Genomic DNA, 16,890 nt, shown 5'->3' with positions numbered 1-16,890 from the left:
CCTCCTCTCTCCCTCCCTCTCCCCATCTCTCTCTCTCTCAATCTCTTGCCCTCCCCCCTCTCCCTGTTTCACCCCCGCCCCACAGCTCTCCTGTGCCGCGCCTGTCCATCTGTTTGGACCGCTGCTGGAGCAGAATCAGCGAGCGTCAGCGGAGACACGGCCCAAGGTGAGTGTGTGTGTCTGAGGCGATGAACCGTGTTCTCACCCCCATCCTGCGGTCTTCACCACTGTCGCTGTCCCCTGCCGGACGCTCACTGCTGGCTAACCACTCTACATGGGAGCGGGAGGAGAGAAGGATGGGTAGGAAGATAAGGTGATGGTGAGGGGAGTGGCGGGGAATTACCCCACCCCTGAATCCAGGGAACCAAGTGTCCTGAGGTCAACTGTGTCTAACCTGTGTCCAGACAGACAATTGGTCCGGCTTGTGTCATCGAAATAACTGTCTCTTCCCCCAACTCTCTTTCTCTCACCCCCACCAGCTTGGACACCTCCCTCATTGCTCGCTGTGGATCTGCGCTGGGGGACCTGCAGGGGCCGAGGTGACTGTCGTCGACCCACTGCGGGCCAACCGGTCCCTGGCGGCCTTCTCCTTGCCCCACCACTGCCTCCTCTGCGTGGCCTGTGTCCCAGGTAAGATCACTGCCTCTTCTCGTCTCTTCCTGGGATCCATGTTGGGGGAAACCTCCAGCCAGCAGCCTTGAGGGGTCCAGTTCCTTGAGCTGTACACTTCTCTATTAGAAAACATAGAAAACCTACAGCGCAATACAGGCCCTTCGGCCCACAAAGCTGTGCCAAACATGTCCCTTCCTGAGAAATTACCTAGAGTTACCCACAGCCCTCTATTTTTCTGAGCTCCATATACAGTCTCTTAAAAGACCCTATTGTATCTGCTTGCAGCCCATTCCATGCACTCACCACTCTGCATAATAAAAACTTACCCCTGACATCTCCTCTGTATCTCCTTCTGAGCACCTTAAAACTGTGCCCTCTCATGCTAGCAATTTCAGCCCCGGGAAAAAGCCTCTGATTATCCACACGATCAATGCCTCTCATCATCTTGTACACCTCTATCAGGTCTCCTCTCATCCTCTGTCGCTCCAAGGAAAAAAGGCCAAGTTCACTCAACCTATTCTCATAAGATATGCTTCCCAATCCAGGCAACATCCTTGTAAATCTCCTCTGCACCCTTTCTATAGTTTCCACATCCTTCCTGTAGTGAGGCGACCAGTACTGAGCACAGTACTTCAAGTGGGGTCCGACCAGGGTCCGATATAGCTGCAACATTACCTCTTGGCTCTTAAACTCAATCCCACAATCCAATGCACCGTAGACTTTCTTAACCACAGAGTCAACCTGCGCAGCTGCTTTGAGCATCCTATGGACTCGGACCCCAAGATCCCTCTGATCCTCCACACTGCCATGAGTCTTACCATTAATACTATATTCTGCTATTATATTTGACCTACCAAAATAAACCACCTCACACTTATCTTGGTTGAACTTCATCTGCCACTTCTCAGCCCAGTTTTGCATCCTATCAATGTCCCGCTGTAACCTCTGACAGCCCTCCACATTATCCACAACACCCCCAACCTTTGTGTCATCAGCAAATTTACTAACCCATCCCTCCACTTCCTCATCCAGGCCATTTATAAGAATCACAAAGAGTAAGTGCCCCAGAACAGATCCCTGAGGCACTGCACTCCACCTCCATGCAGAATATGACCCATCTACAACCACTCTTTGCCTTCTGTGGGCAAGCCATTTCTGGATCCACAAAGCAATGTCCCCTTGGATCCCATGCCTCTTACTTTCTCAATAAACCTTGCATGGGGTACCTTACCAAATACCTTGCTGAAATCCATATACGCTACTTCTACTGCTCTTCCTTCATCAATGTGTTTAGTCACATCCTCAAAAAATTCAATCAGGCTCGTTAGGCAAAACCTGCCCTTGATAAAGCTACGCTGACTATTCCTAATCATATTATACCTCTCCAAATGTTCATAAATCCTGCCTCTCAGGATCTTCTCCATCAACTTACACATCACTGCGGTAAGACTCACTTGTCTATAATTTCCTGGGCTATCCCTTCTCCCTTTATTGAATAAAGGAGCATCTGCAACCCTCCAATCCTCTGGAACCTCCCATCACCATTGATGATGCAAGGAATATCGCCAGAGACTCAGCAATCTCCTCCCTTGCCTCCCACAGTAGCCTGGGGTACATCTCCTCTGGTCCTAGTGACTTATCCAACTTGATGCTTTCCAAAAGCTCCAGCACATCCTCTTCCTTAATATCTACATGCTCAAGCTTTTCAGTACGCTGTAAGTCATCCCTACAATCTCCAAGATCCTTTTCCATAGTGAATACTGAAGTAAAGTATTCATTAAGTACTGTACCTCTGCCATCTCCTCCAGTTCCATACACACTTTTCCACTGTCACATTTGATTGGTCTTATTCTCTCATGTCTTATCCTCTTGCTCTTCACATACTTGTAGAATGCCTTAAGGTTTTCCTTAATCCTGTCTACCAAATAATTCTCATGGTCCCTTCTGGCTCTCCTAATTTCATTCTTAAGTTCCTTCCTGCTAGGTTATAAGGCTAGCAGGAAGGTCTTCTTTTCTTCTTGACTATATTTTCAACAGTCTTTGTACACCATGGTGCCTGTACCCTACCATCCTTTCCTTGTCTGATTGGAATGTACCGATGCAGAACTCCACACAAATATCCCCTGAACATTTGTCACATTTCTGCAGTGCGTTTGCCTGAGAACATCTGTTCCCAATTTATTCTTCCAAGTTCCTGCCTTAAAAGTTAAAACTTAAAGTCTGTCCCGATAGGCTCATCAGGCCGGTGCTTAGTCAGTTTCCGTGGCATGAAGCAACTGAGAGTACAAGACTCCCCCCCCCCCCCCCCCCCCGACAGGACACCAGTATAGCACAAGGTTAAACCCCAGCATTTTGACAGTACCCATTCTCAGCTGGGTGGACTGGGTGGATGTGTGGTTAAGTGCCTGGCTCAAGGACACAACACGCAGCCTCAGCACGGGCTCAAACTCACAACCTTCAGATCGCTAGTCCAATGCCTTAACCACCTGGCCACATGCCTGATAGCCTCATAATTCCCCTTACTCCAATTAAACACTTTCCTAACTTGTCTGTCCAATGCTACTACGGTAAGGAGATAGAATTGTGATCAAAATGCTCTCCCATTATGAGATGACCAGGTTCATTTCCCAGTAACACAATATCTACATATTGTGTTAGGAAACCTTCCTGAACACTCCACCTCATCTAAACCCCTTGCTCTAGGGAGATGCCAATCAATATTTGGGAAATTAAAATCTTCCACCACAACACCTTTCTAGAATCTGTCTCTGTATCTGCTCCTCAATGTCCCTGTTACTATTGGGTGGTCTATAAAAAACACACAGTAGTTATTGACCCCCTCCTGTTCCTAACTTCCACCCACAGAGACTCCATAGACAATCCCTCCATGACTTCCTCCTTTTCTGCAGCCGTGACACAATCTCTGATCAACAGTACCATGTCCCCACCTCTTATGCCTTCCTCCCTGTCCTTTCTGAAACATCTAAAGCCTGGCACTTGAAGTCACCATTCCTGTCCCTGAGCCATCCAAGTCTCTGTAATGGCCACCACATCATAGCTCCAATTACTGCTCCATGCTCTAAGCTCATCCGCTTTGTTTATGATACTCCTTGCATTAAAATAGACACATCTCAAACTATCAGTCTGAGTGCATCCCTTCTCTATCACCTGCCTTTCCTCCCTCTCCAAGCTTTCACTATTTGTGAGCCAACCTCCTCTTCCTCTGTCTCTTCAGTTCGGTTCCCACCCCCCAGCAATTCGAGTTTAAACTCTCCCCAGTAGTGTTTGTAAACCTCCCGGCCAGGATATTTGTCCTTTTTGTACAGGTTACACCTGCCCCAATGATCCAGAAATCTGGATCCCTGCCTCCTGCTCCAATCTCTCAGCCACACATTTATCCTCCACCTCATTCTATTTCTATTCTCACTGTCGTGTGGCACAGTAATCCCGAGATTATAGTCGGCCCTCCTTATCCGTGAGTTCCGCACGCGCGAATTCAACCAACCGCGAATCGAGAAAACCCGGAAGTGCTCTTACAGCACTTGTTGTTCGAGCACGTACGGACTTTTTCTCTTGTCATTGTTCCCTAAACAATGCAGTATAACAACTATTTACATAGCATTTACATTGTATTAGGTATTATAAGTAATCTAGAGATGATTTAAAGTGTATGGGAGGATGTGGGTTATCGTGGATCAGGATTGAAAAAAATCGGAAGTTCTCTTAGTAAGTTGGAACAGGTACATATAACCGTATAACAATCACAGCACGGAAACAGGCCATCTCGGCCCTCCTAGTCCGTACCGAACTCTTAATCTCACCTAGTCCCACCTACCCGCACTCAGCCCATAACCCTCCATTCCTTTCCTGTCCATATACCTATCCAATTTTACCTTAAATGACACAACTGAACTGGCCTCTACTACTTCTACAGGAAGCTCATTCCACACAGCTATCACTCTCTGAGTAAAGAAATACCCCCTCGTGTTTCCCTTAAACTTCTGCCCCCTAACTCTCAAATCATGTCCTCTCGTTTGAATCTCCCCTACTCTCAATGGAAACAACCTATTCACGTCAACTCTATCTATCCCTCTCAAAATTTTAAATACCTCGATCAAATCCCCCCTCAACCTTCTATGCTCCAATGAATAGAGACCTAACTTGTTCAACCTTTCTCTGTAACTTAAGTGCTGAAACCCAGGTAACATCCTAGTAAATCGTTTCTGCACTCTCTCTAATTTATTGATATTTTTCCTATAATTCGGTGACCAGAACTCGACACAATATTCCAAATTTGGCCTCACCAATGCCTTGTACAATCTGGTATTATTTAGCGTCAGTTAGTTAAATGTTTGTTTTAGTATATAGTATATATTTTACCTTTCTATGCATATAAAATGCTTAAGAACATATGTTTCAGAGCCAGGCTTGCAAACAGAGGTTCCTGATTTTGATCCAGTGACAGATCGCTCCTGAGTGCGCTCTCCACCGTGCTGGGTTGATGTGGAGGATCAAAAACCCATAATTAAACCACTGCGCTGCTTAGTAATAATTGTAGCGTTTATCGGGGCAGAGCCTTTCTCACTTTATCCTTTCAAATTGTTCCGACTGTTGATCGACTGTAGCCTAACGCTTTTCCAATGACCGATGGCGTTTCACCTCTTTCCGATCACTTTATTTCCACTTTATTTTCAATCGTGATCATGATTATTTTCATGAACAGCAACACTGCGGATTCAGAGCTCCGCCACCGGGTCCTAATGTCCACCGTACTGAGACAGGTTAAATAAGGTCTGGGGATCTGATGGGTCCTCAGGTCCACCGCACAGGTGAAATAAGGGACTTGAGCATCCGTGTTTTTTGGTATCTACGAGGGGTCCTGGAACCAATCCCTCGTGGATAAGGAGGGCCAACTATACTACCTTTGAGGTCCTGCTTCTCAACTTCCTTCTTAACTCCCTGTAATCTGTTTCCAGTACCTCCTCCATTTTCCTACCCATATCGTTGGTACCAATATGTACCACGACCTCTGGCTGTTCTCCCTCCCACCGCAGGATATCATGGACGTGATCAGAAACATCCCAGTCCTTGCCACCTGGGAGGCAAACTACCATCCGCATTTCTTTCCTGCATCCACAGAATTGCCAGTCTAGCCCCTTAACTATTGAGTCCCCTGTCACTACTGCCATCCTCCTCCTTTCCCTACCCTGCTGAGCCACAGGGCCGGACTCTGTGCCAGAGGCACGGCCACTGCTGCTTCCCCCAGGTAGGTTGTTCCCCCTAACAGTACAGGAGTACTTATTGTTAAGGGGGACAGCCACAAGGATACTCTCCAGTACCTGACTCTTGCCCTTCCCTCTCCTGACTGTTACCCATCTGACTCCCGTCCCCGGAGTGACTACCTGCCTATAGCTCCTCTCTATCGCTTCTTAGCTCTCTCTGACCAGATGAAGGTCATTGAGCTGCATCTCCACTTCCCTAAATCGGTCCGTCAGGAGCTGCAGCTTGACACAGCTGGTGCAGATGTGTTGTCTGGGAGGGTGGGAGTCTTCAGGACCTCCCACATCTGACACTGAGCACAGAACACCATCCTCACACACATTCTTCCTGTCAGGCAACCCACCTCGCCTCAACCGTTGTTGCCGAAGCCCCGTTGAGCCAAAACCTTCCTCCTGTCTCCCTCTATTCCGACACACGCTCTATAAAGCTGTCTCCTTTTAAACTCTTCTCGCTGTTCTCACTGGCTGACCTCCACAGACTTGTGCAGTCGTGTCCTGATCAAACTGCTGGAGAAATAACCGTCTCCTTTTAAACTCTTCTTGCTTTCTTCAAACTTGCGCTCGATCCTCCCACTTTCTGTCCTGGTAACCCTTAATCAATGGAGAATCCGAAGTAAATGTGTTATCAAAGTGTGTATATGTCTCTATATACAGCCCTGAGATTCATCTTCCTGTGGGCATTCACAGTATGTACAAGAAACACAACAATTTCAATAAAAGACCGCTCCCAACAGGACGGACAAACAACGAAGGGAAATAATAAATAAGTTGTAGAGTGCTAAAAAATCTTCTGAATTCAAATATCATCCTGTACACCTGGTGGACAAATTTGGCATTCCATAAACAAGAGAAAATATACAAAAAATGCTGGATGATCTTTTAAGAGACTCCTGGATAGGTACATGGAGCTTAGGAAAATAGAGGGCTGTGGGTAAGCCTAGGTAGTTCTAAGGTAAGGACATGTTCGGCACAGCTTTGTGAATTGAAGGGCCTGTATCGTGCTGTAGGTTTTCAATGTTTTTTCTAGACTCCACCAAGTACAGCACTTAGAGCTGTCAAACACTACTCGTATGTTAACCCTTTCACTCCCAAGATAATTCTCATGAACTTCCTGTGATCCCTCTCCAATGTCAGCACATCCCTGCCCAAAGCTGCTCACAATACTCCGACTGCAGCCTGAACAAATGCCTTATAAAGGTCCAGTATTGCCCTGCTTTATAAAAGTTCCTCTCGGAATATCAGCCACGATGAGTGGCAGAGCGGATTCAATGGGCCAAGTGGACTAATTCTGCTTGTGTGTGATATACCCTTCGGAAGTTTGAGTCGATAAGTTGTCATACCCTGTTCTTGGTAATTAAATAATAAATTGGTTTATCAATGTCACACAGACTGAGTGAGATACAGTGAAAATCTGGTCTTGCATTCAGAGCGGATCATTACACAGAGCATTGTTAGAACAGGGAAAAACAATTACAGAATAAAGTGTTACAGAGAATGTTTCTGCAGCGCGGGGTGGGGGGGGGTGGTTGGTAGAAGTTGTCCTCGAGCCTGGTGGGGTGTGCTTTCATGCTTCTCTTCACTTACAATCTGAAGTGCTGTGCAGGTAAAAGACCGCAGGAAACAGCAGAGAGTTGTGGACACACAGCTCAGCACAGCACGGAAACCAGTCTCCCCTCCATGGACTCTGTCCACACTTCCCACTGTCTCAGTAAAACAGCCAGCGTGATCAAATACCCCACCCGCACCGGACATTCTCTCTAACCTCCACCCCCCCCCCCCGGGCAGAAGATACAAAAGCCTGAAAGCACGTCCCACCAGGCTCGAGGACAGCTTCTACACCGCTGTTATCAGACTATGGAACGGTCCCACCAGGCTCGAGGACAGCTTCTACACCGCTGTTATCAGACTATTGAACGGTCCCACCAGGCTCGAGGACAGCTTCTACACCGCTGTTATCAGACTATTGAACGGCCCCCAATATGATGAGATGGACTCTTGACCTCACGATCTACCTCGTCGTGACCCTTGCACCTTGTTGTCTGCCTGCACTGCCCTTTCTCTGTACCTGTGACACTTTATTCTTTACAAACTTCAAACTTTACAACTCCTCCCTCAGAGTGTCAGACACCCTGAGCCAATAGGCTGGTCCTGGACTTATTTCCACTTGGGATAATTTACTTATCATTATTTATTTATTTATGGTTTTATATTGCTATATTTCTACACTGTTCTTGGTTGGTGCAACTGTACATAACGCAAGAGTTTCACTGTCTCTCAGTACCGATTCATCAACAATAGATCTGATCTTTAGCAATTCACCTTCCCACTTTATACACTGTGGAACAGGTCCTCCCCACTGTATACAGTGTAGAAACACCCCCCCACCCCCCCACACATACACACTGTGTACAATGTGGCACTGTCCCTCCCACTCTATACACTGTGGAACTGGTCCTCCCCACTGTATACAGTGTAGAAACACCCCCCCACCCCCCCACACATACACACTGTGTACAATGTGGCACTGTCCCTCCCACTCTATACACTGTGGAACTGGCCCTCGTCACCCTTCGATACACACCACCCAGCAATCCCCTGGATTTAACCCTGGCCAAATCACTGGACAATTTACATTCACCAATTAGCCTACTAACTGGTAAGTCTTTAGACTGTGGGAGGAAACCGGAGCAGCCGGAGGAAACCCATACAGTCTCGGGAGAACGTACAAACTCCTTACAGGCATCAGCAGGATCAAAGTATGTGTGGTCTGCACCCCAGACACAAAACAAAGAAAACAACGTAAACTCACATGAAGAAAAGCAACAATCCCCCCACCCTGCAGAAAATAAAGCACATTGGACAAAGAAAAACATGGTGAGAATAAAACACAAATTTGGAAGAGTCCAGGCATCTTCAGTTTGTTACCTGCAGGCTGCCCCAGTCAAAATTTACTATTGTCAAATTAATCAATAAACACCAACTGAACGTCTTTGCCTCCTTTGCCAAAACTCCATCTCAGTTTCCGCTGCTCCAGAAAAAACAACCCAAGTTTGTCCAACCACTCCTTGTACCTCACGCCCTCCTGGTGAACCGCCTCTGCACCTTCCCTAAATGCCCCCGTCACCCTTCCCATAACGGGGAGACCAGAACTGCACACAGTCCTCCAAGAGTGGTCTGAACACTGTTTTACACGGCTGCAACGTGACTTGCCGACTCGCGTACTCGACACCCTGACCAATGAAGGCAGGGTGCCATATGCCTTCTTTACCACCCTCTCAACTTGTGTGGCCATTTTCAGGGAGCTGGGGACAGGGACCAGAGATCCCTCTGTACATCAACACTGTTAAGGGTCATGCCATTAACTGTCTTCACAAAACATTTGTCAATTTTAGCACATGCCTCCTTGGATGACCGGCAAGAGGCCCCAGGTGGTGATGGGTCCCAGAATTCTCAATTGCAGGAATCCCCAGGAGGAGGGGACACAGGACAGTTGGCCACAGTCTGGCTGGGGACGCAAAGTGGATGGTAAGTCCAGTCGACTCCTGCCAACCGTACGGCCAGCGGACCCGGCCTCCTCGCGCCCCTACGGCCAGCGGACCCGGCGACCACGCGCCCGTACGGCCAGCGGACCCGGCGACCTCGCGCCAGTACGGCCAGCGGACCCAACGACCTCGCGCCAGTACGGCCAGCGGACCCGGCCTCCTCGCGCCCCTACGGCCAGCGGACCCGGCGACCTCGCGCCCCTACGGCCAGCGGTCCCGGCCTCCTCGCGCCCCTACGGCCAGCGGACCCGGCCTCCTCGCGCCCCTACGGCCAGCGGACCCGGCCTCCTCGCGCCCGTACGGCCAGCGGACCCAGCCTCCTCGCGCCCCTACGGCCAGCGGACCCGGCCTCCTCGCGCCCCTACGGCCAGCGGACCCGGGCGACCTCGCGCCAGTACGGCCAGCGGACCCGGCCTCCTCGCGCCCCTACGGCCAGCGGACCCGGCCTCCTCGCGCCCCTACGGCCAGCGGACCCGGCCTCCTCGCGCCCCTACGGCCAGCGGACCCGACCTCCTCGCGCCCCTACGGCCAGCGGACCCGGCCTCCTCGCGCCCCTACGGCCAGCGGACCCGGCCTCCTCGCGCCCCTACGGCCAGCGGACCCGGCCTCCTCGCGCCCCTACGGCCAGCGGACCCGACGACCTCGCGCCCCTACGGCCAGCGGACCGTACACCCGCCCACAACGTCCACGCACCCAATGGGACCCCACTCGTTCCCATTCACTCCCACCAGCCACATTCCTGCTGCTGGTGTCTTTGAGCTCTGGCCACCTCAGTATCCCAGCTGCATTTACCTTTCAGGGTGTTTGTCCACTCAGCGGATCCCCCAGATAGATGTCTGTACTCCACACAACTGAAGGACGCTGTCCACAGCATCATGTGAGTAGGGGATTGAGAATGGGGAGCAAAGTTGGTAGAGGGGGTAGAGTACGAGGGAGGAGGGGGGTACATGGGGGGGGACACAAGGTCTGAGCACGAAGGAGAAGTAGAAAGGGGAGTGAGAGATTGATGATGTGGATGTGGGAAATGGGCAAAATTTGACCGTCTCATCTCCTCCCTTCCAAAACACTCAGCTACGTCCGTGGGTTTGTCATCATTACTCTGGCCAATGGGACCATATCCATCTTCAAGAGGAGCACAGGTAGGCCTTTAGGAGTCAGAACAACCCCTCTTCCTCTCCTTCCACCGATGCTGCCCTTTTCCAACCCTTCCTCCCCATTTCCCAACCTTTCTCCCCTCAACTACCCCCTTGCTCCACTCTCCCACTCTCTTTCCCCCACCCTACTCTCCCCCACCCTCTCTCTCCCCACTCCCCATTCCTATATCTCTCTCTCCCGTCCCTGTCTCCCTCTCCCCCCATCTCTCTCCCTCTTTTCCCTCCCATCTCTGTCTCTCTCTCTCTTGCTTCCCCAATGCCTCTCTCCCTTCCCCTTCTCCCTCTCCCCTCCCCATCTCTCACCCTAATGCCTCTCTCCCTCTCCCCTTCTCCCTCTCCCCTCCCCATCTCTCTCCCTAATGCCTCTCTCCCTCTCCCCTTCTCCCTCTCCCCTCCCCATCTCTCTCCCTAATGCCTCTCTCCCTTCCCCTTCTCCCTCTCCCCTCCCCATCTCTCACCCCAATGCCTCTCTCCCTTCCCCTTCTCCCTCTCCCCTCCCCATCTCTCACCTCTCTCCCTCTCCCCTCCCCATCTCTCACCCTAATGCCTCTCTCCCTCTCCCCTCCCCACCCCATCTCTCACCCTCCTCTCTCCCTCTCCCCTCCCCATCTCTCACCCTAATGCCTCTCCCTCTCCCCACCCCATCTCTCACCCTCCTCTCTCCCTCTACATCTCGCTCTCACCCCCACATTTTCTCTCTCTCTCTCTCTCTCTCTCAGAAGGACTCTGGGACACAACTGCAGCTCACACTCTGGACTTGGGGCCTCCTCGACACCCAGTGCTGTGTGCTGTTGCTGTTTTCGGACGGGTCTGGTGCGGCTACAGGAACCGAATCTATGTGATCAACCCACGGGTCAGCAAGATTGAGGTGAGAATTTCTCATCCCAGTAGTGTGATGGGACAGTGCGGAGGGAGCTTCACTCTGTGCCTGACCCTGTTTTTCTTTTCATATAAAATCACTTTATTATGTTAAGAAGAAAAAGATTGCAAGCGATATAATTGCTCCTCTGGAATGTTAATTCATGTGTGGAGCTGAAACAGATGGGGAAACCTTAAATGCATACTCTGCATCTGTATTTCCTCAGGAGACAGTACAGAATGTATAGAAGTGAGACAAAGCAACATCAACTTCATGACATGACTGTAGAGATTACAGAGGAAAAGGTGTTTGCTACCCTGAGGCAATTCTGGGTGGATAAATCCCCGGGGCCTGAGAAGCTGTTTCCTCAGGGTCTGAGGGAGACAGTGCAGAAATTGATGGTCCTAGCAGAGATCCTTAGCGACAGGTGAAATCCCAGGGGATTGGAGGAGAGCCAATGTTGTTTTGCTGTTTAAGAAAGGGTGTAAACATAAACCAGGAAATTGTAGGCCAGTGAGCCTGACCTCAGCTGTGGGAAAGTTATCGGAAGGCTTCTAAGGATAGCGGATAGGGTCAGAAAGAGAGCTTCTCGTACATTGGCCTTTATAAATCAAAGTATTGAATATAAGAGTTGGAATGTAATAGTGAGGTTGTATAAGGCATTGGTGAGGCTGAATTTGGAGTATTGTGTGCAGTTTTGGTCACCTAATTACAGGAAGGACATTAATAAGGTTGAAAGAGTGCAGAGAAGGTTTACAAGGATGTTGCTGGGACTTGAGAAACTGAGTTACAGAGTAAGGTTGAATAGATTAGGACTTTATTCCCTGGAGCGTAGAAGAATAAGGGGAGACTTGATAGAGGTGTATAAAATTATGATGGGTACAGATAGAGTGAATGCAAGCAGGCTTTTTCCACTGAGGCTAGGGAAAAGAAAAAACAGAGGACATGGGTTAAGGGTGAAGGGGGAAAACATTAGGGAGTGTGGAATGAGCTGCCAGATGAGAGTGTATGGAGGGATACGGGCCAGAGGGACTAAGCAGAAAACTGGTTTAGTACAGCCGAGAATGGCCAAAAGGCCTGTTTTCTGTGCTGTAATGTTCTATGATAGTCAGCATGGCTTCATGCATGTCAGCACAAAGTCAGCATGTCATGCATATCTAACCAATAGAATATAGAACAATACAGCACAGCATAGGCCATTCGGCCCACAATGTTGTGCCGACCCTTAAACCCTGCCTCCCATATAACCCCCCCCACCTTAAATTCCTAAATATACCTGTCTTAGTAGTCTCTTAAATTTCAATTTTAAATTTGTATCTGCCTCCACCACTGACTCAGGCAGTGTTTTCAATGCATCAACCACTCTCTGAGTAAAAACTTTCCTCCCCTTACCTTAAAGCCATGTCCTCTTGTACTGAGGTGCCCTGGGAAAAAGGCGCTGGTTGTTCATTCTATCTATTCTTAATATCTTGCATACTTTTATCATGTCTCCCCTCATCCTCCTTCTCTCCAGAGCGTAAAACCCTAGCTCCCTTAATCTCTGATCATAATCCATACTCTCTAAACCAGGCAGCATCCTGGTAAATCTCCTCTGTACCCTTTCTATGACTTCCACATCCTTTCTGTAGTGAGGCGACCAGAACTGGACACAGTACTCCAAGTGGGGACTGACCAGAGTTTTATAGAGCTGCATCATTACCCCACGACCCTTAAACTCTATCCCTCGACTTATAAAAGCTAACACTCCATAAGCTTTCTTAACTACCCTATCTATCTGTGAGGCAACTTTCAGAGACCTGTGGACATGTACCCCCAGACCCCTCTGCTCCTCCACACTCCCAAGTATCCTGCCATTTACTTTGTACTCTGCCTTGGAGTTTGTCCTTCCAAAGTGTACCACCTCACACTTCTCCAGGTTGAACTCCATCTGCCACTTCTCAGCCCACTTCTGCATCCTATCAATGTCTCTCTGCAATCTTCGACAATCCTCAACACTATCCTCAACACCACCAATCTTTGTGTCGTCTGCAAACTTGCCAACCCACCCTTCTACCCCCACAGCCAGGTCGTTAATAAAAATCATGAAAAGTAGAGGTCCCAGAGGACTTATCCATCCTAATGTATTTTAACAACTCCAACACCTCCTCTCCCTTAATATCAATATGCTCCAGAACATCAACCTCACTCATATTATCCTCATGGTCATCAAGTTCACTTTCATTGAGGACCTCACTCACTTCCACAGCCTCCAGGCACATCTTCCCACCTTATCTCTAATCGGTCCTACCTTCACTCCTGTCATCCTTTTGTTCTTCACATGATTGAAGAATGCCCTAGGGTTTTCCTTTACCCTACTTACCAAGGCCTTTTCATGCCCCCTTCTTGTTCTCCTCAGCCCCTTCTTAAGCTCCTTTCTTGCTACCCTATATTCCTCAATAGACTCATCTGATCCTTGCTTCCTAAACCTCACATATGCTGCCTTCTTCCACCTGACTAGATTTTCCACCTCACTTGTCACCCATGGTTCCCTCACCCTACCATTCTTTATCTTGCCCACCGGGAGAAATTTGTCCCCAACATCCTGCAAGAAATCCCTAAACATCGATCACATGTCCATAGTACGTTTCCCTGCAAAAACATCATCCCAATTCACACCCGCAAGTTCTAGCCTTATAGCCTCATAATTTGCCCTTCCCCAATTAAAAATTTTCTTGTCCTCTCTGATTCTATTCTTTTCCATGATAATGTTAAAGGCCAGGGAGCGGTGGTCAATGTCCCCCAGATGCTCACCCACTGAGAGATCTGTGACCTGACCCAGTTCATTACCTAATACTAGATCTAGTATGGCATTCCCCCTAGTCAGCCTGTCAACATACTGTGACAGGAATCTGTCCTGGATGCACTTAACAAACTCTGTCCCATCTAAACCATTGGAACTAATCAGGTGCCAATCAATATTAAGGAAGTTAAAGTCACCCATGTTATTTTTGCACCTTTCCAAAATCTGCCTCCCAATCAGCTCCTCGGTATCTCTGTTGCTACCAGGGGGCCTATAGAATACTCCCAGTAGATTAATTGCTCCCTTCCTGTTCCTGACTTCCACCCATATTGACTCAAAAGAGGATCCTGCTACATTACCCACCTTTTCTGTAACTGTAATAGTATCCCTGACTGGTAATGCCACCCCTCCTCCCATTTCCCCCTCTCTAACCCTTTTAAAGCACTGAAATCCAGGAATATTGAGAAACCATTCCTGCCCTGGTGCCAGCCAAGTCTCTGTAATGGCCACTATATCATTATTCCAAGTATGTATCGAAGCTCTCAGTTCATCACCTTTGTTCCTGATGCTTCTGGCATTGAAGTACAGGCAGTTCCCGGGTTACATCCGAGTTCTGTTCCTGAGTCCGTCTTTAAGTCGGATTTGTACGTAAGTCGGAACAAGTACATCCGGTATTATTTAGCGTCAGTTAGTCAAACGTTTGTCTTAGTATATAGTATATATTTTACCTTTCTATACATATAAAACATTTAAGAAACGTATGTATTCTAATAATTAAACCACTGCGTTGCTTAGTAATAATTGTAGCTTTCATCGGGGCAGGGCCTTTCACATGCTCCATTATTCTCACTTTATCCGTTATCCTTTAAAATTGTTCCGATTGTTGACCAACTGTAGCCTAACGCTTTTCCAATGACCGATGGTGTTTTACCTCTTCCCATACGCTTTATTATTTCCACTTTATTTTCAATCGCGATCGCTTCCCATCAATGGAACAGAAACACTGCGGGCGGCGGGTCCCAACCTCCACCGGGTCCTAAGGACCACCACGCTGAATTCCCCAGGTCCTAAACTCCGCCGCACTGAGACAGGTTAAATGGGACAAGTGGGGGTTGTGCTGGGTTTGGGTATTTGATCCTGCACAATATTCTGCGTGGGAATTTAAACTGGAGGTGGCAGTGTTTTTTCTTAACACGGTCGAGTTGCGAGCTCGACATCAACCTGGCAGGGATGGTATGGGAATCACTGGATCGACATCAACCCGGCATGGGAGCAGTCTGTCACTGGATCGAACTCGGGAAACTCTGTTCTCCAGCCCGGCGCCGATCTCACTGCGCCATCAGCCGACTGGAATGGGAACGGGGGGGGGGGGGGGTGTCAGGGTGAATCTTACTAGGAAAAATTTAAGCCAAATACAAAGTTAAACACTCAACACAGTGTTAACGGCAACGACTTAAAATGGCAGACAACGTTCTCCTTCCTCGGTTCGTAAGTATGAGTTGTCCATAAGTCGGATGTTTGTAACTCGGGGACTACCTGTACATGCACTTTAGCCCTTCTACCTTACTACCTTTACACCCTTTATTCTGTTTCTCTTTCCTCAGCCTCTTTATATGCTAGATCTGGCTTTACTCCATGCACTATATTTGCAGCTCTCGCATGACCTTTATCCTCCTCCACCTCACTATCTGCTCTAACTCTCTGGTTCTCCTCTAGTTTAATCTAGTTTAAACCCCTCGGAGCAGCACTAGCAAACCTTCCCACAAGGATGTTAGTCCCCCTCCTGTCGGAACAGGTCCCACCTTCCCTGGTAACAAGGCCCAATTGTCCAGAAACATTAAGTCCTCCCTCCTGCATCAACTCCTTAGCCACATATTTAGCTGCAATCTTCGAGGAGGTTACCAGGAAAGTGGATGAAGGCAAGGCAGTGGGTGTTGTCTAGATATTTGATCAGGTCCCACATGGGAGGCTGGTCAGGAAGGTCCAGTCTCTCGGCATTCAGAATGAGATAGGAAACTGGATTAGACATTGGCTTTGTGGGAGAAGCCAGAGAGTGGTAGTAGAGGGTTGCCTCTCTGACTGGAGGTCAGTGATGTGCCACAGGGATCAATGCTCTGTCCTTTGTTTTTTGTCATTTGTATCAATGATCTGGATGATACTGTGGTTAACTGGATCAGAAAACTTGTGGATACACCAATTTGGACAGTGAGTAAGGCTATCGTGGCTTGCAGAGGGATCTGCATCAGCTTGAAAAATGGGCTGAAAAATATCAGATGGAATTTAATGTAGACAAATGTGAGGTGTTGGACTTCAGTAGGACCAACCAGGGTAGGTCTGACACAGTGAGCAGTATAACAAAGGGATGTGGGAATACAGGTATATAATTCATTGAAAGAGGTAAGGTCATAGAGAAAGTTTTTGGCACATTGGCCTTCATTAATCAATGTACTGAGTACAGGAGATGGGTTATCATGTTGAAGTTGTGTAAGATGTTGGTGAGGCCTAATTTGGAATATTGTGTACAGCTTAGGTCACCTACCTACAGAAAAGTGTAAACAAGTTTGAACGATTTCAGAAAAAATTTACAAGAATGTCACCAGGTCTGGAGGATAGTAAGAGTATGTGGGGTTATGGCCTCGGTGCAGATTGGTGGGAGGAGGCAGTT

General features: G+C 48.5%; 1 protein-coding gene across 6 annotated transcripts in view; it reads left to right on the top strand.

Annotated features, from left to right (window-relative positions):
- Positions 1–16,890, top strand: part of LOC132385452 (C-Jun-amino-terminal kinase-interacting protein 4-like) — a 173,608-nt gene that overhangs the window by 138,870 nt on the left and 17,848 nt on the right. For all 6 annotated transcript variants that reach the window (XR_009509185.1, XM_059957533.1, XM_059957531.1 and 3 more), the window contains exons 18-23: positions 86–166; positions 480–630; positions 9,284–9,416; positions 10,233–10,310; positions 10,505–10,572; positions 11,307–11,455. Coding sequence is in view for 5 of the 6 variants with exons in the window: in XM_059957533.1 (XP_059813516.1) it covers positions 86–166; positions 480–630; positions 9,284–9,416; positions 10,233–10,310; positions 10,505–10,572; positions 11,307–11,455 (660 nt within the window). In the remaining variant the exon portion in view is untranslated. The remainder of the gene's footprint in view (positions 1–85; positions 167–479; positions 631–9,283; positions 9,417–10,232; positions 10,311–10,504; positions 10,573–11,306; positions 11,456–16,890) is intronic.

Source organism: Hypanus sabinus (assembly GCF_030144855.1).
Source record: "Hypanus sabinus isolate sHypSab1 chromosome 24 unlocalized genomic scaffold, sHypSab1.hap1 SUPER_24_unloc_1, whole genome shotgun sequence".
Taxonomy (NCBI): domain Eukaryota; kingdom Metazoa; phylum Chordata; class Chondrichthyes; order Myliobatiformes; family Dasyatidae; genus Hypanus; species Hypanus sabinus.
This window is presented reverse-complemented; position numbering and strand designations above follow the sequence as displayed.